The following is a 21,606-nucleotide window of genomic DNA, read 5'->3' as shown; positions in this document are numbered from 1 at the left end:
GATGAAATTTTAAGGAACGGTGGGTCATGGGAAAAGGAACAATAGATTAGATTTTGATGCAAATCCAAAATTGTGGCTTGATGGAAGAATGCACTCGATGGAGTGCCCTTGTAATTTATTTTGTTTTTTTTCACGTAAAACCCCCCCTGCAATTTTAACACTACTGTGTAGACCTTTTTTATATCCACTGTATGTAAAGTTATTTTATGTTTAGTTAGCTTATGAGTCTGGAAAGGTATTGCAATAGTTACAGTACACATTGTCTGCATTTATACCATACGCCATCAAGGATTTTACCTACCTACCTACCTAAATAAGTTACACAGTGCACGAACTGTGTGTGTGTTTTGCAGGCAGCTGGACTATGAAGGTTTCCAGAGTGCAGTGAAGGAGATTTCCTCCCATTCGGAAGGAGGCTGGAGCAAGGTGATAGCAAGTTTTGTAGTCTTGTAGCAAATCAAGGTTGCTGGGCTTGAAGACTCTATGCACACTTATCCAGACGGGCATTTTTCACCCAAAATCATCCATTTCTGTAAATCCAAATTGCATGAAATATATGTCCCTCACTTCTCTACCTCTTTTTAGGTTTTGGTACCCTTAGTGTTATTGCAAGCGCTGCATTGTAAGGGTCAACCACTGGCCTGTCTACTTTCCCTGGGTGAGCGTTACTTACTTGAGGTAGAGGCAGACTTCATCATCCAGCAGGGTGGATGGGTGAGTGGTTTTATTTTCTGTATCTAACTGTGAAGGAACTGTATCTCTCTTCCAGAGGTTTTATTAAATTCTTTTATAGGGTCTAATCAACACTGGATACATTTCCATAAGCTCTATATTTTAATTAAGAAAGGTAAAGCACGTGCACACACTTGTCATTAAAACAGGGAGGGTGGGAACAAGTCAAAGTTGGGTCAGCTATAAGAACAGTATAGTTCACTTAAATACCTGGCATGATGACATGGGACAGTGAATAAACAGCAGAATCGTGCTGTAGGGTGTTTTTCTGTCTTTTTTTGGTGGTCTGGTTACCCCTGAGTGTTATTACTGTAAAATACAGCATGGGATTTGAATGAGTTGCTATAGAGTTTATGCCTCTCATGTGCAAATGGATTGTAAAAGACCAACACGCACCATATTTCCAACAGTTTTTTACATCCAACTAGAACTGTTGCACAGAGTCGTGAGGACCGAAATGCCGGTTGAAAAACAAAGCGTATCTGCACTATGCAGTGCTTTTTTTTTTTTTTTTTTTTTTTTTAGTTGAGTCACTAAACCCCGAGTCCAGTCTCGAGTCCCCAGTGCTCAAGTCTGAGTCAAGTCCAAGTCATTAAAGAAAATTTCGAGTCCACTATTGATCCTAGTCAAGTCCGAGAACAAGACTCCACCCGCACCATTTGATGGTGGCTGTTGCTGCCTTTATGCGAAAGCGTCTCGGCTGCTGCGTTGGACTAACGTTCCTGCTCGACTGCCCCATTTTAGACTACATCCACACGACAACGGCAACGAGATGTTATTTAAAAAAATATCGCGTCCACATGGGCAACAATCAGTAAAATATCAGGTCCATATGGCAATGCAACGCTTGCTGAAAACGATGCAATACACATGCCACACCTCTAGGGGCGCTGTAAGACGGTCCCTTCGGAGACACCAGAACAATAGAAGAAGTAAGGACGCATGCGCATAAACTATTATGCGCGAGACTTCATATTAGCCACAAAGTCAGAAAAATCTGTTCGTAAAATTACATTATAATGACCAAATACAATGAAAAGTATTTTTCCAGTCTCACCTGTGAAAGGTAATCCGATGTGATCTCGTTTGGACGGTAAACCTGTTGGTACAGTTAAACGCAGCACATGAATGAGGCATCTTTATTCTCCGCTTTGACCCATCCAATATGGCGGCGAGGATGACGTATGATTCTATGCGGAAGGCGGCGTCTTTAATGGTCCGGAATAAATTGAATGCTACACGTTGATGGATTAATTTGTTCTTCTACACCCTTTTTGAGGAATGTATTGTAGGACTTAAACCAACATCTGAAGAGGTGAGATCGCTCCTTTTTTTCCCTATTTTTGCTGGCGGGATTGACTCTGCCCTAAGGGCTATTCTCTCTCTCTCTCTCTCTCTCTCTCTCTCTCTCTCTCTCTCTCTCTCTCTCACTCTCTCTCACTTTGCACCATTACACAATAAATATTCACAGTGAAAATATTTTGTAAGCGCGTTTCATGAACCAAGTTATAGGATTTGTTGACAACTCGCATCGAGTTCGTTACACTTCTACCCGGCGTGAAGCACTGACAGTCATGTGGTTGTGACGTCATCGTAAACAAATCCGTTCTACTCATCCAGACGACTTCGCAACGGCAACATTGCCAGATCTTTCCACTCTGGAACCCGTTCTCAAAAGATTGCGTTTTGGGGCACCCAAAACGCCGGTGCTGTGTGGACGCCAGGCCGAAACGATAAACAATTGTATCGGATTCACCTGAATCCGTTGCCATGTGGACAGGGCCTTAGTTAATAGACTACAGATAAAAAGCTTGTTCATTGCTCAGCAAGCCCCGCCCACTATCAACAGGGCAAATAACATGACAGAGGGTTAACACTCGCTAGTTCATCAGTCAGCGAGTAAACCCTGCTATCAACAGAGCAATGAACACAGCGTGTCACTTCCTTCTCTGGGTGGAGTCTTGCCAAATGGCGATTGAAGTTCGAGGTTGTCCCCGTCGTCCCCTCGATAGTTCTTCTACATATGGAACACATAGCAGTGCATTCCCCCCACCCACCCCACTGCACGAGAAGTCTGTATAAGCAAAGTGGACAATCCTAGAGGCTTCTCTCCAGGCATTTTAGTGCCATTAACGTTAGTTTGTTCCTGAACATGACGTATGAGCAGGTGAATGTGCGTTCTCTTGCATGAAATTAGTATAAAAATTAATGTAGATATAAATGCCAAATTATTATGGCATGTTACAAAAAATAAAGAAGAAATCCGAGCCCTCGTCTCTAATTTACGAGTCAAAATGCAGTTAATGTACGAGTCCTTAAAATTAGGGCATGAGTCGGACTTGAGTACTACAAGCCCGGCTCTATGTAATGCACATCAGACACGCAGCTAAAAGTGCTTCTGAAGCTAATGCGGTGTGAATTGGCCTTTAGCCTATTTATATGAACAGGAATGTGTTGATAATGCCAAACTGGCAGTCTTGTATTTCATATTAAATCTAATAGCATTTAATGTAAATGTTGTCTGGCAGATTCAAGTGGACTTTTTTTTTTTTTTTAATCTGAAATAAATTGCCAGTGAAGCAGTGTAAATGTAGTTGAGCAATAAATGGTTAAAGAGCAACTTTTTTTTTTTTTATTGTCGCACTGGAGTATTCAAACACTAACCTACATCACAAGTCACCAAACACCTTAACATAATCACTGGTTGGCAGTTCACCCACAAAAAGAGACTTTATTTGCTACAGATATATATTTCGGTCATTTTCACAGCTGAAACGCTACACAGACAAATGGCTCTTCTGTATAATACAGCCTGTGTTGTGTCTCTCACATCTTTATTTTTCACTGTGCATTTGTTAAAATCCTGCAACAATAGAGCACTGAAAAGACGTCCTCATTGCCAGCGTGAATGGACTGAATGAGTGAGTAGTAGAGCGTGCCAGCTGAAACCATTATTCATGGCACTGAACTAACTTTGATGTTAAATGTGTGTTAAAGAATTTTACTCCACATTCATTGCCAAAGTATACGTCTGGGTTCTGGAGAGCTAAATAAACCTCTCGAAAACAATGAAAGCAAAACTAAAAAAAAATAATGAAAACAACAGGTGTTCATAAACCATGCCTGCACTTGCAGCAGTTTTGCAGGAAGTTATGTATTAAGACAAATAAATCGGATGACTTTGTAATTTTTCGCTCAAACCGCAGTTGAAACAAAATATTAAAACTGTCCCCGTTTTCTCCGGTTTCTCATTTATAGCCTACCAGTAAACTTCCCACTACTACCTGGTCTCTAAATATTTAATCAGAGACCTGACTTTTGGTGATCTTTCACTAATGTGTTTGTTTGATAGACACATTTTTTTTTCTAAAGTCAAAATTAAGAGTTAATATAGTGTAAAACCGGGCGGCACGGTGGTGTAGTGGTTAGCGCTGTCGCCTCACAGCAAGAAGGTCCGGGTTCGAGCCCCGTGGCCGGCGAGGGCCTTTCTGTATGGAGTTTGCATGTTCTCCCCGTGTCCGCGTGGGTTTCCTCCAGGTGCTCCGGTTTCCCCCACAGTCCAAAGACATGCAGGTTAGGTTAACTGGTGACTCTAAATTGAGCGTAGGTGTGAATGTGAGTGTGAATGGTTGTCTGTGTCTATGTGTCAGCCCTGTGATGACCTGGCGACTTGTCCAGGGTGTACCCCGCCTTTCGCCCATAGTCAGCTGGGATAGGCTCCAGCTTGCCTGCGACCCTGTAGAATGATAAAGCAGCTAGAGATAATGAGATGAGATGAGATAGTGTAAAACCATGTGTAGTTTTTTGGCTTGTTTTTTACATTTTTATGAAATTCACTGGAGATGCTCTGTAAGAAGAGTCATTCATTGATAAATTGTCAAAATTGCTCCGATGTAAGGGGAATTTACACACTGCAGGATGTGATGTGATAGGAAAATAATCAACTTTATGGTGGCATTGGCATTCCAGGTTGCCAGGTTGCATCGCTCCACTCTGTCATTGATCATTTTCATACCCCGCTGTATTTTATTATTTACTTGTAAGATGGCTTAAAACGTGCTCAAGTAAATCTATAAAGACACAGACATGTATTTTAAAGGCTGATTTATACTTGTGTATTTGCATCACAGTGCAGAGAGGGATCATAGGTAAACATGGCATGCAGAGCCATGCTAGTGCACCGTCCTCTCACAAGCTAGCAGTGTTCCATTCAGCTCTGTTGTTCCACCATATTTTTATGTTTAGTGTGTAAGAGGCAATTATATTATCGATAATACAATAGGTGGAGTGTATAAGTAGCTGGCATGGATTTAAAGGGGGGGGGGTGCACCTGGCGCAACCCCCCACCCCAATCCAAAAGGGGGAAAAAAAATAGTTTTGGTACATGGCTACTTGGAATTATGACTTGATTTATATTGCAGGTACTGGGATATGCCTGCTGTTTTTTAATTAATAAGGTTTAAAAAGAAATCATTGTGGGATTGAGCTGAAGAGTTTATGGTAGAAATTTATATTTAATAGTAAGCCCTAGACTTGTCCAGGGTGTACCCTGCCTTTGCCCGTAGTCAGCGGGGATAGGCTCCAGCTTGCCTGCGACCCTGTAGAACAGGATAAAGCGGCTAGAGATAATGAGATGAGATGAGTAAGTCCTAGACTTGTCCAGGGTGTACCCCGCCTTTCGCCCGTAGTCAGCTGGGATAGGCTCCAGCTTGCCTGCGACCCTGTAGAACAGGAAAAGTAAGTACTAGCTTAGGTTTTTCGTTCGTGACAAGCAAAAAACAAGCTGGGCAAGTCCTGTTGGACTTTAACAGGATGCTGGAACTTCATGCACGTACAGTACATAATAACATGCTGTATTCCCGGACTGCACTGTAGACTACATGTAAAGGGTGTGTGCCATCCTTTTACGTTTATGGTATCGTTAACACGCATGTTCACAAGCCAGAATGATAAGATGCTGCAGCAGGCTTACTGCGAACACACACGTGTCGGCTGTCCAGCTGCAGCTCGTATTCATTAATAGGGTATCCTTGTACTCACTATACCCGGTGTATGTACATGGGACACGTGCTGTTTTGGGGATGAGCCTCACTTTGATTTTTATGACAGCGGCTGGATCAGTCTGAAACGTTGATTTTTGCAACGGCTCTGAACAAACTCTGCTTGAAATCCCCTGAGTTTTGGGAACTAAGACTTTATTATAGGACTTGTTCACATGCAACTCACACAATCATTGTGTCGTTATCTCAATCTATTAGATTCAGGAGCTCAGATTGCAGTTCCTGACTTTGTATTATAGATATGCAACTCTTGCAGTCTTTGTTTATAGTTATCTCGGTATTAAAGGAACAATCCACCGTATTTCCATAATGAAATATGCTCTTACCTGAATTGAGACGAGTTGCTCCGTACCTATCCGAGCTTTGCGCGACCTCCCAGTTAGTCAGACGCAGTCCGACGCGCTGTCACTCCTGTTAGCAATGTAGCTAGGCTCAGCATGGCCAACGGTATTTTTTGGGGCTGTAGTTAGATGCGACCAAACTCTTCCGCGTTTTTCCTGTTTACATAGGTTTATATGACCAGTGATATGAAACAAGTTCAGTTACACAAATTGAAACGTAGCGATTGTCTATGCTATGGAAAGTCCGTACTATAACGACAGGCGTAGTAACACCTTCTGCGCACTTCGGCAGCGCATTGATACGGAGCTCAGATATCAATGCGCTGCTGAAGCGCGCAGAAGGTGTTAGTACGCCTGTCATTATAGTGCGGACTTTCCATAGCATAGAAAATCGCTACGTTTCAATTTGTGTAACTGAACTTGTTTCATATCACTGGTCATATAAACCTACGTAAACAGGAAAAACGCGGAAGAGTTTGGTCACATCTAACTACAGCCCCAAAAAATACCGTTGGCCATGCTGAGCCTAGCTACATTGCTAACAGGAGTGACAGCGCGTCTGACTGCGTCTGACTGACTGGGAGGTCGCGCAAAGCTCGGATAGGTACGGAGCAGCTCGTCTCAATTCAGGTAAGAGCATATTTCATTATGGAAATGCGGTGGACTGTTCCTTTAAGCTCCGGCTTAAGCGGCCACTGACATTACCTCGGTTTACCTGGGTATATTCACGGTCTTATATGTACATTGAATGTGCTGAGCAGGAACTCGGATTGCAGTTGCTAAAACAGTAATAATTTATTGATATAAGGGGTTTTGTGGTCAGTGTACTACACTGTAGTGTGTCATGTGGTAATGCATTATATGACAATGCAACTTCCATAAATATTCCCATATATCAGGTGTAATTATGTTCTACACATATACCTACAACTCTGACAATATCACTTTTGGTGACCTAATAAAATGGTTTTGAAAGTTCCTACTTTTAAAAAAAAATTACCATATCAAAAATGTTTAAGAGATTTCATTTACAACATGTCTCTGACAGCTCAAAATGCATCGCCAGGCATTTAAAAACCGCAGTGTTTCTGGACCTCCAGCCTTACTGACTTGACGCCCCCCCCCCCCCCCCCCCCCCCCCTCCCATTTTCCTGGATCTGCCCCTGAGTAATGAATAGAAATTCTCTTGGAATTCAGCCTAATATGTACTACTACTGTATGAAGTTGCACTAATGATTGCAAAATTTTTGAGTCATGGGCCTATTTTGTTATTTAAAAAATATATTATTTAGGTTAGTGTTAGAAAAACATTTATGTATTTATTCCTTTAAATGGGCTGTTTCACAGTCATGGTTGTCTTTTTGAAAAACACTAACTAGGCCCAGTATATATGTGCTGGTGTTTCTTGCACCTTATTTTACAGGGACACACCAGCCCTACCTACAGCAGTAACATCTCTTACAAGTTCTTTATAAATGCTTGTAAGAGTCAAATGCAGGCTCAGTTTTGACCTTTTGGTCATTTAAGTCTACTTTAATAATTGCACTTAAATTTTACTGGTTAAATTCAGAATTGCATCTTTTTTTAAAAGCCCTAAATAGGTTTTACTTTGAAATGTATACTTTCATTCACAATAAAAAGATAAATTTAAGTGGAAATTACTTTTTTTTTTTGTAAACTAAGTGCCTCCGACAGTATCCTTTGTCTGTCAAAAATGTGCTCTCTGGAAAACCGTCACCGTATGACGAGGTTGTAAATGAATTTTAAAGAAAATATTTGTCTCTTTTGAAGCAGAATACTCTGTTGTAGAGTAAAAAAAAAGACAAGACTCGAAATGGATACAAGACACATTTGCAGCAGAGCTTCACATGTGGTTGAAATGAGTCCATCAAAAAGTGTCCTCTCCTTGAAAACCACAAGGATTGTAAGCACTTCAGTTGTTATTAGTTACCATCATGTATAAACGCAGTACTTGAAAATTTGTTCTTAAAATCACATACATTTCAAAAGTGTTCCCCCCCCCCCCTCCACTTTGTATACCTTACTCTTATGGACTATGAAGAGTAGGTCAATTTTAGAAATGCACTATATGCTGTCTTCTCACCACAAGTAACATGCCCAGTATATGACCTGTAGCTCTGAAATTCTGTGCAATTAATTTCCATCTCAAAAGGTAACTTTTGGCAGCAGAGAAACAAAAATCTAAGGATTGATTTGTGGACCCATAAACTATACCCTGATCGTGAAACAGCCCAACTAACATTTCCGTCGTAATATATTGCACTGTTTCATTGTTTCTTGTTTCTTTGTCCGTTTTTGTCCAGCCTTAATTCCTTACAATATAGTATGAAAAATAAGAAATCATGCAGCATGTTTACCATAAGAGGGAGCCACAGATCTGCTGTCAGAACAGAACTGAAAATTACACACTGATACAAGAGAATTCCAGTTCATGTTGCAAATTTGGCTTTCACTTCTGTATGTCGTTTCATGTTGGAGTAACATGGACAGCAACACAACGCTCCTGTGTTGTTTAAGATATATACTGATCAGCATTAAAACCACTGATTTGATGAAGTGAAAAAATTTTACAATGGTACAGGTACCTGCAAAGGGGTGGGATATTTTTCAGCAGCAAGTGAACAGTCAGTTCTCAAAGTTGGTGTGTTGGAGACAGGAAAAATAGGCAAGCATAAGGATCTGAGCGACTTTGACTAGGGCCAAATTTTGATGGCTAGACGACTGTGTCGGAACATCTCGAAAACGGCAGGTCTTGTGGGGTGTTCCAAGTATGCAGTGGTAGGTGCCTACCAAAAGCGGTCCAAGGAAGGACAATCGGTGAACCAGTGGCAGGTTCATGGTCCCCCAAGGCTTATTGTTTGGCGAGTGAAGACCAGCTTGCCTGGTCCAGTCCCACAGAAGAGCTACTGTAGCACAAATTACTGAAAGTTTTAAAATTGCTGGCAATGTTAGAATGCTATCAGAACACACAGTGCATCAAGCTTGCTGTGTATGATGCTGCATAGCCACAGACCAGTCAGGGTGCCCGTACTGACCCCTGCCCACTGCCAAAAGTGCCTACAATGGGAACATGAGCATTAGAACTGGACCAAGGAAGGTTGCCTGAATCATGGGACCCACTATGGAGGGAAAAAGGCAAGCCTGCAAGGCAGTGTGATGCTCTGGATCAGGGGTGTCAAACTCATTTTGGTTCAGGGGCCACATACAGCCCATCTGATCTCAAGTGGGCCGGACCAGTAAAATAATTGCAAAATAACCTTTGTCAACTCCAAATTTTTAGCATTGTTTTTTCAGTCGGCTATGCTTTATGCTTCAGCCTACATTTGTAGCCTACATAATCACTGATCACAAGGGATCTAGATTATTACAGATTTATTCACAGAGAGGCCAATGGATTTGAAATAAAATGCATTTCACGCTCAAACAACTGGTTTATTTTTATACAGTTGAGTGAATACGTTTTTACATCTGACAACCTGAACCAACTCCCCACACTAAACTCAAGTGGGAGCTATGAAGAAAGTAGCCTAAACATCCTGCCTAAAAATGTAAATGTGCAAATTTATGAACAATTAAATTAACAAACATAAAAGTTATAGCAGTGCATGAGCAATACGATTAGGCTACATCAGATCAAACTATTTTGTAGGCTAGGCCTACTGAAGCTGAGAATGATGTACTGCACAATATTCATTGTCTTTTAAAGTGAAACCAGAGTAATCTTATTTTCAAAAAACTGCATTCTTCAGACTGCAAACATCTGTGAACATTACAAGAATTAGGCCCAGGCCTTAATGCTGATTAACCTCCCTCCCCGCTTTCTCTCACCAAGTCTATCAGCTGCTGCTGGCTCCTGACACTTGGCATCTTTTAGCCTTCACGAGGGCATCAATATCAGGTTTCAAATCCTGAGTAGCAGCATATATTTCACAATGTCATTCAAGTGTGCGTTTGATAACCTCGAGCGGTGCTTTGTTTTGTTGAGGTTCATAACCGAGAACGCCTGTTCACAAAGATAGGTAGTCCCAAACGTACAGTAGGTAAAACCTTTGCAGCCAGGGATGTTAATTTGGGGTACCCTGGCAAGAGGTATTAATAAAACGTGTCTAAGCCCACCGACGCAAATTTCTGCTTCATATCGGAATCGCATTGCAAGCCAATTATCTCGAGTTGGATGTCAGCGGGCATATCGGAAGCATTGACTGTAAATGGCGAGCGAAAAAAGGCAAATCCGTCCTCAAGTTCACCGAAAACCTGAAATCTCCGCTCGAACTCCTGCAGCAATTCTGTTATCTTGTTTTTGTATTGATCCAAATCAGCATTATGTTCGGTCGCACGCATAGCTGTGAGCAATGGGAAATGAGAGGTGTCACCATTAGATAGCTGTGTCTCCCAGAGTGACAGTTTCAACTTGAATGCGCATACGCTATTGTAAAACTGAGGCCCTGTCCACACGGCAACGGATTCAGGTGAATCTTATAAAATTTATCGTTTCGGCCTGGCGTCCACACGGCACCGGCGTTTTGGGTGCCCCAAAACGATATTTTTTTGAGAACGGGTTCCAGAGTGGAAAAATCTGGCAACGGCGCCGTTGCGAAGTCGTCTGGATGAGTAGAACGGATTTGTTTACGATGACGTCACAACCACATGACTAGAACAAGCAGCACTCTCGCTGTTTTGTATGAACCACTGCATTGCATTCACTTTTGTATACAGCTTTTCTTTTAAATAAACAAGTAACTGAACCATTTCTTGAATTTCTTTTTTTTATTGGATAAGACTGCTTTTCAAAATGTTCACACACAATATAAAAAGTTATATAAATTATATAAAATGCTTTTCAGAATGTTCACACAATAAGAAAATTAAGTTATATAAAACTATGCACACTAATAAAACTAATTTGTACACACAGAAGGCACGATTTCCTCGCGTAGTCACAGCCATCTTCTTGTTGTTGTTGTGTGTTTGTTCCTGAGTGCTTCACACCGGGTAGAAGAAGGGGTTTATGCGCATGCGTCCTACTTCTTCTATTGTTCTGGTGTCTCCGATGGGACCGTCTTACAGCGCACGTAGAGGTGTGGCATGTGTATTGCATCGTTTTCAGCAAGCGTTGCGTTGCCATATGGACCTGATATTTTACTGATCCGTTGCCCATGTGGACGCGATATATATATATATATATATATATATATATATATATATATATATATATATAGATATATATATATAGATATATATACTGAAATGGGGACATGAACTTATTTTTAAAAATTCACCTAAAACCATTTCTTTTTTTACCATCAGGTCACAAAACATGTAATCTTTAATGAATGATATGTTAAAAGATAACTTTAATTTTCTGAGATGTAATAAAAACATATTTATATGCCAAAGTCAAGCCTATGAGTTCCAAAATGATGTCTGTTACATTACTTCTGTTACGATTGTCCATCTCGCGTCTGTTACAAATTAATTACGATCTAGCTATATACCATGTTAATCTTATTGAAAGAATGTGTATGTTTATTCTACTACACATGTTTATTAATTATATTTGCTAAAACATCACCTTCCTATGTTTCAAAACGTAATTCTACATTGTTAAAATTGAGAATATATATGTCCACAACACTTCTGTTACGTTCTGACTTTGGCATATAAATATGTTTTTATTACATCTCAGAAAATTAAAGTTATCTTTTAACATATCATTCATTAAAGATTACATGTTTTGTGACCTGATGGTAAAAAAAGAAATGGTTTTAGGTGAATTTTTAAAAATAAGTTCATGTCCCCATTTCAGTACCCATAAGCGTGGAATCACTCATATATATATATATATATATATATATATATATATATATATATATATATATATATATATATAATTTTTTTTTTTTTAATAAAATCTCGTTGCCGTTGTAGCCTGAGTGACTACTTTTCTGCGGCCTTACAACATTTTGTTAAGGTTATTCAGGTGCTGTGTAATATTCACTATAAAGGCCAGATCCCACACCCATTCCGGGTATTTAAATTCCTCTATTGGTCTGCCCGTTTTCAACGCTTGAGTACGGCACCTTGGCTTAACCACCGTACTTCAGTGTGGTATGGTAAGCCAGCCGGAATGTAATTATCACTGAGAAAACAGCCAAACTGACGGTGATTCAGACCTCGCGCTCTGATGAAATTTTCAAGCCTGCACTTTCTCTCTGAATTTTGTCGCAGCGCCTGCCTTTCTCCCGACCACTGATGGGGCGCCATCTGTAGTCAAACTGACAGCACGGGACCAGTCCACTCCTGACCTTGTCCAGCGCTCTAACGAGAGAGCTGAATGTCATTCGCTGTCATAGTGTCCTTCATAGGCACCAACTCAAGGAACTCCTCAGTGACGGTCAAAGTCTCATCATCACCACGAATAAATATGCACAGTTGTGCAACATCTGTGACATCGGTGCTCTCATCAATTGCAACCGAAAATGCAATAAATGACTTGATTTTGTCATTCATTTGGCTGCCCAAGTCTTGTGAGAGATCTTCAACCCTATCTGCAATAGTGTTCCTCGATAGACTAACGTTGGCAAAGGCAGATTGCTTTTCAGGGCACACAACTTCTGCAGCCTTCAGCATGCATTTATTTCACGAGTTCACCATCAGAAAATGGCTTGGATGCTTGCACCAACTCGTTTGCAATAAGGTAGCTAGCTTTCACTGCTCCATCACTGACCTCACGGCTGCGAGTAAATGCAGACTGCTGTTTCTTCAGACCAGCTAACAATTCGTTTATCTTCTCTTTTCTTAATTGTCCATACAAATTGTGAAATTTTTCTTTATGATGAGTCTCATAGTGGCGCCGAATATTATATTCTTTGAGCACTGCAACCTGTTGATTACAAGCACACTGGTTTTGTATTCACCTCTGTGAATAAATAATACTCAGTCCATTTTTCCTGGAAAAGTCTGCACTCTACGTCAACTTTTCTTCTTTTTGACAAAGACATTTTGGTAGGGGGCGGCACGGTGGTGTAGTGGTTAGCGCTGTCGCCTCACAGCAAGAAGGTCCTGGGTTCGAGCCCCGGGGCCGGCGAGGGCCTTTCTGTGTGGAGTTTGCATGTTCTCCCCGTGTCCGCGTGGGTTTCCTCCGGGTGCTCCGGTTTCCCCCACAGTCCAAAGACATGCAGGTTAGGTTAACTGGTGACTCTAAATTGACCGTAGGTGTGAATGTGAGTGTGAATGGTTGTCTGTGTCTATGTGTCAGCCCTGTGATGACCTGGCGACTTGTCCAGGGTGTACCCCGCCTTTCGCCCGTAGTCAGCTGGGATAGGCTCCAGCTTGCCTGCGACCCTGTAGAAGGATAAAGGGGCTAGAGATAATGAGATGAGATGACTTAATAGTGGTGAGGCAAGACTGCCATTCATGGAATCAGACAGCACATCTGGGCACGTTGCTAAAATGTACTGTTTATTTCCTGATCTCTTATGTCAGTACTGCTTTTTTTTTTTTTTGGCTACCCCTAGCGGCTGAATTGAGCATTTTCGGTTATTTCTTTAAAAATCCATAAGTCGTCACAGGAATGGGCTAGAGATTTACTTTTTTTTTTTGACATCCTTAGAAATTTTCTCTCTACAAGTCTGGGGCCGGATTAAACTATCTGGCGGGCCGGATCCGGCCCGTGGGTCGTATGTTTGACACCCCTGCTCTAGATAATGTTATGCTGGGGAACTTTTGGTTCCTGGTATTCATATGGATGTCACATTGACCCATACCACCTAACATTTGTTGAAGACCTAGTTCACCCCTTCATGGCAGTGGTATTCTTTTAATGACAACGTCTTTCAGCAGGATAATGTTCCCTGCCACAGTGCAAAAATTGTTCAGGAACAGTTTGAGGAACATAAAGGGTTCAAGGTGTTGACTTGGCCTCCAAATTCCCCAGATCTCAATCGGATTGTCCAGCACATCCCACACATGTTCAAACAAGTCAGATCCATGGAAGACCCACCTCACAACTTTAGGACTGAAAGGATCCGCTGCTAACATCTTGGTGCCGAATACCACAGCACACCTTCAGAGGTCTTGTACTAGTGCATCTCAAACAATTGGAATATTGTGAAAAAGTTCAATATTTTCCATCAATTATTTAAGAAGGCGAAAATTTAACATTCTAGACTCATTACATGTAAACTAAAATGTTCCAAGCATTTTTCTATTTTAATTTTGAAAATGATGGCCTACAGTGCAAAAAAAAAAAAAAAAAAATCTCAAAATATTAGAGTATTTCTTTTCGCATTTGAGTAGAACAGTATAAATACTGTATATCTCTTGGTCTAGTTCAGTACACAATCACAACCACAGTCATGGGGAAGACTGCTGACTTAACAGTTGTCGATGCTGAGCAACGTAGCTGGAAGGCTAGGATCTGCCCAGTTGAGGTCTGCTGCAGAGGTTTTGTGGGCAAGTCAACCACCAGGCTGCTTAAGGACATGGGAGTCAGAGGTCAAGCCCAATGGCAAGCCATCAAAGCCCTTTCCAGTGCTGTCGAACAGGCCAGTTGGTGGCTCTGGATGAAGAGGAGAGACATCACCTGGGCCCCCAAATAACAGCCACTCCATTAGGGTGAATAGTGAGGGTTAAAGCAGAGGGGGCACACCTGGGATGCCAGATGTCGCTGATGAGCCCTCTGGAGGTGTTGTGAGCCTATCATTGAAACACCTAAGAAGGAGGGTGCCCACCTGATGACCCCCAATGAATCTTTATTCCTACATACTTCACCCAAATACCACTGGGGCACCCATCTGGAGACCCTCCGTTTGTACACCCATCCCCATCAGTGTTGGGTCAGGTAGACACTCTCTGCAACGGATTGCACCAACTAGTCCTAAAATAGAACAGAACGTCCAGAAGAGGTTCATTGACACTCTCCACAAGGAAGGTAAGCCACAGAAGCTCCTTCCTGAAAAGGCTGGCTGGAAAAGGTGCACAAGCAACAGGGATGACTACAGCCTTGAGAGGATTGTCAAGAAAAGTCGATTCAAGAACTTGGGAGAGCTTCACAAGGAGCGGACTGGGGCTGGTGTCCGTGCATCAAGAGCGCCCGCACGCACGCATGCGCCTTCAGGAAAGGAGCTACAATTGTCTCATTCCTAATATCAAGCCCCTCCTGGACCAGAGACAGTTTCCCTTTTTTTTTTTAAATTAAATTTCAAAAAGAAATGAACCTTTTCACGATATTCTAATTGTTTTGAGATGCACTAGTAGAGTCCATGTCCCGACAGGTCAGACCCATTTTAGCAGCACAAGGGGGACCTACACAATATTAAGCAGATGGGTTTAACATTATGGCTGATTTGGTGTACATTGCAGTGTTCGTTCATACAGACTTGACGACTAAATTGTGTCTCCGAAAAATGAATTTGTACCATTAAACATCGCTATAAACTTCTCTCTGTTGTCCTGCCAGGCCTAACTTCTGCTCCTGAAAAGTCCCAAACTTCTGATTTCTCCATTGTTTACTTCTCTAGTTTCACAGACAGGTTGAGTTTTATTAGCCACTAGAATTGAATGCGTTTTTATACGTGTTTCAGTTTGCCTTTTTCATGATGTTCAGTCATGTGAGACTTTTCAAAGGTCACTGTTCTGAGCAACACTGTTTTAGGTAGGACATTTCCACAAACAGGTCTAAAACTGTTGATTGCTGCCACCTTTGGATTGCGCACACCTTATATTGACCTTTTAACAGTAAGTGCAATAAAGCTAACATGAAGTTATAGTTATTTTGATCGTTGGAGTACTTCTCGGAGCACAGATAAACTCTTGCTGAATCTGCGCGTAGTAATTCAGTCTGCAGTATAAATTTAACGAAAGCATCTCTGCTGCTTCTGCAGAGAAAACAGTGATTGTCTGTCTGTCTGTCTGTCTGTCTGTCTGTCTGTCTGTCTTTTGAGAATGAAATGCTGAATAGATCCACATTCCTCCAGTGCAAAGCCTTCATGTGGAATCCAGAGTTCAGGCAGAGATGACATGAATGTGACGGGAGGGGTTTGTGTGTTTAGGGGAGGGAGCAAGCAGTGAATAAGAAGTCCTGTACAGCTGCTGTCCATTGCTCTGACGGGCAGCACGTGTTGTGTGTCCATTTAGTTTTCCTTTACTTATCGTCTCTGGTCTGCATTGGCGTATCACTTGTCTTAGAAAACAGCCAACATCAGGTAGGCAAACTGTTTTTTCTTTTTTTTCTCTCTCTCTCCCCCTTCTGTCGGTCATCTTTTGTGGCTTGAGGCAGCACAGATGAGAGAGAATTTATTTACTGGCAAAACTGTATGAAATCTATCATTTGATCTGGTACGTTTGTACATCACATGTATTCTTTTTGACTTCTTTTCTTATCGATACGTACTGTATGTATCGCTACCGAAACCAAACTAACAAAGTGCATTATTAGTTCTGTTTTATTCTTGTTCATGTGAATAACGTTTCAGGCATAATTTTTTTGACTGTTATAAAGCAGATCAGTAACTGTAGTTTAGTAGTAGTTTTGAAAAATGTTTTGCATTCAGTATGCGTGCTTTTTTTTTTTTTTTAAATAAACATACTACTGAAGACCAAATGTCACCGAAAGGATAGTAAAACCTAACAATTTTGGACTTGTGGGGACTCAAATAGTGGTCCCAACAAGGAAACTGCTGTTGTTCAACAACAAAACAATAATAAAGGGCCAAAAAGTTTCCTTTTCATTACTGAGGTTAAGGTTAGTGTTAGGTTTTGGTGTGTGCACAGCATTGATTAACTGCATTAATAATCATGTCAACGGAAGGTCCGTAGCGAGAGAAACGTATGTGGGTTTGGCATTTAGTTGTGATGGTTAACATTAGGGTAAACAGTTGGGGAATATATGATGTCTGGGAGTGTCATGTCCCCACAAAGATAGATTTTTGTGTGTGTAGAAAGACACAGACAAAATATTTTAAGGGCCCTAAAGGTGCAAGACAAAATGTCTCCTGCAAAACCGAGTGACCTTGTCAAGGCAGTATGGCCCAGTCTTGGTGCACTTTCAGGCTGGTGATTTACTCTGGCTATTTTCATATTTTTAATATGTGTAGTTTTATTCATTCACTTTTTCATTTGTCTTTCATGCTGCTTTTCAAAAAGCTTAGGTCACACTAATTCGTTAGGGATTTGCGAGGACACTCATACTCAGCAAAGCTGGCATGTGATGTAACCTGATCTGTTTTTAGGGCCCGACAAACAAATGACCTTCATGCAAATCCTTCCCATTTGAGCATGAGGAAATGAAAAAGCAAAATTTAAAGGCATGTGCTTTAAACAGGTGTCTTGAACAGTGGCTGGCTGCTAATAGATCACAATCTAGAAGCAGCACAGTGCATAAATCGGATGGTGCTGAGAGCCCTGGGGTGTAAGCTGTGTTGGCACGCTGTATCCTGGACGCTGCTCTGTGCACTGCTTTATGTAATAAACATTTCACAGCAGTGACAGCTGCAGAGCAAGAATCATGTGCTGCGTGCGCGCGAACACATGCACAGACTGAGCGTCATAGGGAAGTCCACAAATAAATCTGATAAATCCTCATCTAAAGGACTTTGGTCCTAGTTCCACTGCAGGGTGTATCTTTATGAGAGGAGAGTAGGTTTAGCCTGCTGCTGTTCATCACCACCGCTGGACAGCTGTCAACATTTTGTGAATGTTTGTTTAAACTCGTGTCACCCCCCCCCCCCCCCCCCTTTTTTTTTTTTTAATTTGAAGATCTGCTATTTGAAGTTTGGCGGTGATGGCGATCGAGACACATCACTTTATGACTTTTGCAGCCTTTGTGGAATCTTCCATGCTCAGAATCACACCTTTTAAAATAAAAGCATAACTCCATGACCTTATGATGTCCCTTGGCAAAAACAAATCAAGGGAGGGAGGAAGCTTTGCTCAGTTTCAGGCATAGGACAATGCCATCTTATGACTTTCTGTCCATTAATAGCACTGGTCTCTAGGAAATGGAAAAAACCTAAATCCGTACATGGCTTCAGAATGGGCAAGTCAAGGATCAGGACTATTTGAACATGCATGCCTTTAGCTGGAATGAGGGAACCCCAAGATATACCAGTATTGGCTTTTTTTTTTTCCCCCCCCCCTTAGCTTTGGCAAACAGCCTAATAATATTTTTGATCTTGATGGCTGCTTAAATGGTCCCAACTACATTGTACGACTTCATTGCACAGCTGATATTCGGATCTGAAACGCATAGACAACTCAGTGGAGTCATCGGTTATGTTTACATTTATTACTTTGGCAGACTCTAATCCCATCGCAACAAAAAAGTAAAGCTACAGCAATTAACTGAATGAATTAATAGCTCAAATTAATGAAATTCGTTCGTTCGTTCAAGCTGTTATAGAAGCAGCGTGTGAACCACATTTTTACCAATTACCCAGCAACAAGTCCAGAATAGTTTAAAAAAAGGCTCCCCCCCCGGAAGCCATGGCGAAAAACAAAGGGTGACAAAGTTGACACTGGTCACAAAAGTTGCAAACAAACACCATCTTGCTACATACTGATGTATACTAATAATAGTAATGAATCATTCCAATAATTATGACCACCTCAAACAAATGAAAAAAAAAAAACCAAGCATGTCCAATATCCATGTAGGTGGGAGAAGTTCTATTGGTTACTCTGCATGCTAGCCCCCAAGGCTCAAAGCAATAGATAGTCATAGAACGAGACTAAGAGGCATATAATCTGGTTAATTAAAGGACCAGACAAGCTGCTGCACTTTGAAATATTTTCATTAGTTTAACATTACAAATGAAAAGTTGTGCAGAGCACGATCTCATCTCATCTCATCTCATCTCATTATCTCTAGCCGCTTTATCCTTCTACAGGGTCGCAGGCAAGCTGGAGCCTATCCCAGCTGACTACGGGCGAAAGGCGGTGTACACCCTGGACAAGTCGCCAGGTCATCACAGGGCTGACACACAGACACAGACAACCATTCACACTAACATTCACACCTACGGTCAATTTAGAGTCACCAGTTAACCTAACCTGCATGTCTTTGGACTGTGGGGGAAACCGGAGCACCCGGAGGAAACCCACGCGGACACGGGGAGAACATGCAAACTCCACACAGAAAGGCCCTCGCCAGCCACGGGGCTCGAACCCGGACCTTCTTGCTGTGAGGCGACAGCGCTAACCACTACACCACCGGCAGAGCACGATACTTGCGAAAATCACAAAGAAACAGAAGTTATGGCCAGTTAGGTGTTTTTACAACCTTTGACCTTGACCCACCAAAAACTAAGGATGTCTTTGTGTGACTCTAGTGAGTTGTCCTGTGCATTTTGGTGAAGAAATGGCGACGCTAGAGCACCAAAAAAACCCAAACGGACAGATCAACATACTTGCAAAAATCTCTGATTTTCGCAAGTAATAAACAGAGTTGCAGTGGTTGAGCCGTGAGGTACAGGTACGGCCTGATCATATTTGTTAGAAGATTAAGAAAAACTTCAAGATTGCCAGAATGTGTGGATCGGTTAGCTGATTATCCCGAGGCTCCTGGTAAAAAGCTACAACACCTGGAACAGTTAAGTGTTTGAGCGGTTAGAATTTCAAACATTTAACATCCTGCACTTCAATTCTATAATGTAACTTGTAATGCTTTTGACAATCAACGTCTTGGATGTCAAAGTAAATCTCTCGAATGAACTGTTTTTTTTTTTTTTGACTCGTATAAAACAAATGTTATGTTATTCAAAGCCCATTAAAATCTCCATAATCGCACTGCTTTATCCTGCATGAAATTAACTTGTGGAATAATGAAGATATTCTGGTTTTAGTTCATACTCGAGTCTACTTTGTCTTCACTTTTCAATGTTCACGTTTCACTGATCACGAGAACTTGACATTCCAGCGTGAACTGTACTATTGATTTTATGAAAAAAGTATTTGCAGTAGGACATGGGGTTTTGTTTAGACAGCTTTGTTGCATCATTTCCATTTGATAAGTGCAGTTACTACAGCGCAAGTTTCCTTTCTATTAACATATCTACTGTATCTGGATAGCTCCTTTATCTAAGAACAACGACATGATGTATGATGTGTCCCCCTTCTTCTTTTTCTTTATTGTGCCACTCGAGTGTTTCATGTAAGAACCTTTCAGTAAGCCAATAAATAAAAATTACATGTATTGGGGGGGAATGGTACAATCTTTGTGGGCCCTAGTCTCTTCTTGGCCCTTGAAATCATACTAACCTGCTGCTTGTTGTAGTGGGACTCTTGAGTATGGTCCTATACAGTCCCTGACAAGAGTCTTGTCACTTATCCATTTTGTAGAAACAACAGCTTATAACCTGACTTTTAATTAATCCATTGGTTTTAGAAATGGCTCATATGAAAGCTAAAACCCTCCCAAATTATGTTTAATATACTAAAATAAATTTGCTTCACTGAAGAAAGATTGATCATTTAATGAACACAGAAAGGTCAGATTTTGGCAAGACAAAAAAGTTTTGTCGCCTACAGAGAGTAATGTGAAAATTGAACAAATAATTTACTTCAAATACAAAAATATGTTGCATAACATGGCGGCACGGTGGTGTAGTGGTTAGCGCTGTTGCCTCACAGCAAGAAGGTCCTGAGTTCGAGCCCCGGGGCCGGCGAGGGCCTTTCTGTGTGGAGTTTGCATGTTCTCCCCGTGTCCGCGTGGGTTTCCTTCGGGTGCTCCGGTTTCCCCCACAGTCCAAAGACATGCAGGTTAGGTTAACTGGTGACTCTAAATTGACCGTAGGTGTGAATGTGAGTGTGAATGGTTGTCTGTGTCTGTGTCAGCCCTGTGATGACCTGGCGACTTGTCCAGGGTGTACCCCGCCTTTCGCCCGTAGTCAGCTGGGATAGGCTCCAGCTTGCCTGCGACCCTGTAGAAGGATAAAGCGGCTAGAGATAATGAGATGAGATGAGATGTTGCATAACATCAGTGAATTAAGTAGTGGTGCTGTGAGATCCATATTTAATATCTTGTATGACTTCCATGAGCTTGAAGGACTGCATCCATGCGGTTCGACAATGATTCATACAATTTATTGATGAAGTCATCAGGAATAGCAAAGAAAGCAGTCTTACATGCCTCCCAGAGTTCATCAAGATTCTTTAGGTTCGTCTTCCATGCTTCCTCTTTCATTCTACCCCAGACATGCTCAATGATGTTTATGTCTGGTGACTGGGCTGGCCAGTCCTGGAGCACCTTGATCTTCTTCGCCTTGAGGAACTTTGATGTAGAGATGGAAGTATGCGATGGAGCACCATCCTGCTGCAAAATTTGACCCCTTTTATGGTTGGGAATGTAAGAGGTAGCTAATACTTCTTGATATTTTAGGCTATTGCTATTGCCTTCCACCCTGCAAATCTCTCGCACACCCCCATACTGGATGTAACCCCAGACCATGATTTTT

The 21,606-nt window shown here is 41.5% G+C and overlaps 1 protein-coding gene across 1 annotated transcript in view; it reads left to right on the top strand.

The window, feature by feature from the left end:
- bcl2l13 (BCL2 like 13) overlaps window positions 1–21,606 on the top strand; it is a 60,425-nt gene that overhangs the window by 30,554 nt on the left and 8,265 nt on the right. The window contains exons 5-6 of the mRNA XM_060923909.1: window positions 354–426; window positions 586–714. Coding sequence (XP_060779892.1) covers window positions 354–426; window positions 586–714 — 202 coding nt within the window. The remainder of the gene's footprint in view (window positions 1–353; window positions 427–585; window positions 715–21,606) is intronic.

The sequence above is a fragment of the Neoarius graeffei genome, chromosome 6, assembly GCF_027579695.1.
Source record: "Neoarius graeffei isolate fNeoGra1 chromosome 6, fNeoGra1.pri, whole genome shotgun sequence".
Lineage (NCBI taxonomy): Eukaryota > Metazoa > Chordata > Actinopteri > Siluriformes > Ariidae > Neoarius > Neoarius graeffei.
The sequence above is the reverse complement of the archived record's forward strand: the minus strand, read 5'-3'. Positions and strand labels throughout refer to the sequence as shown.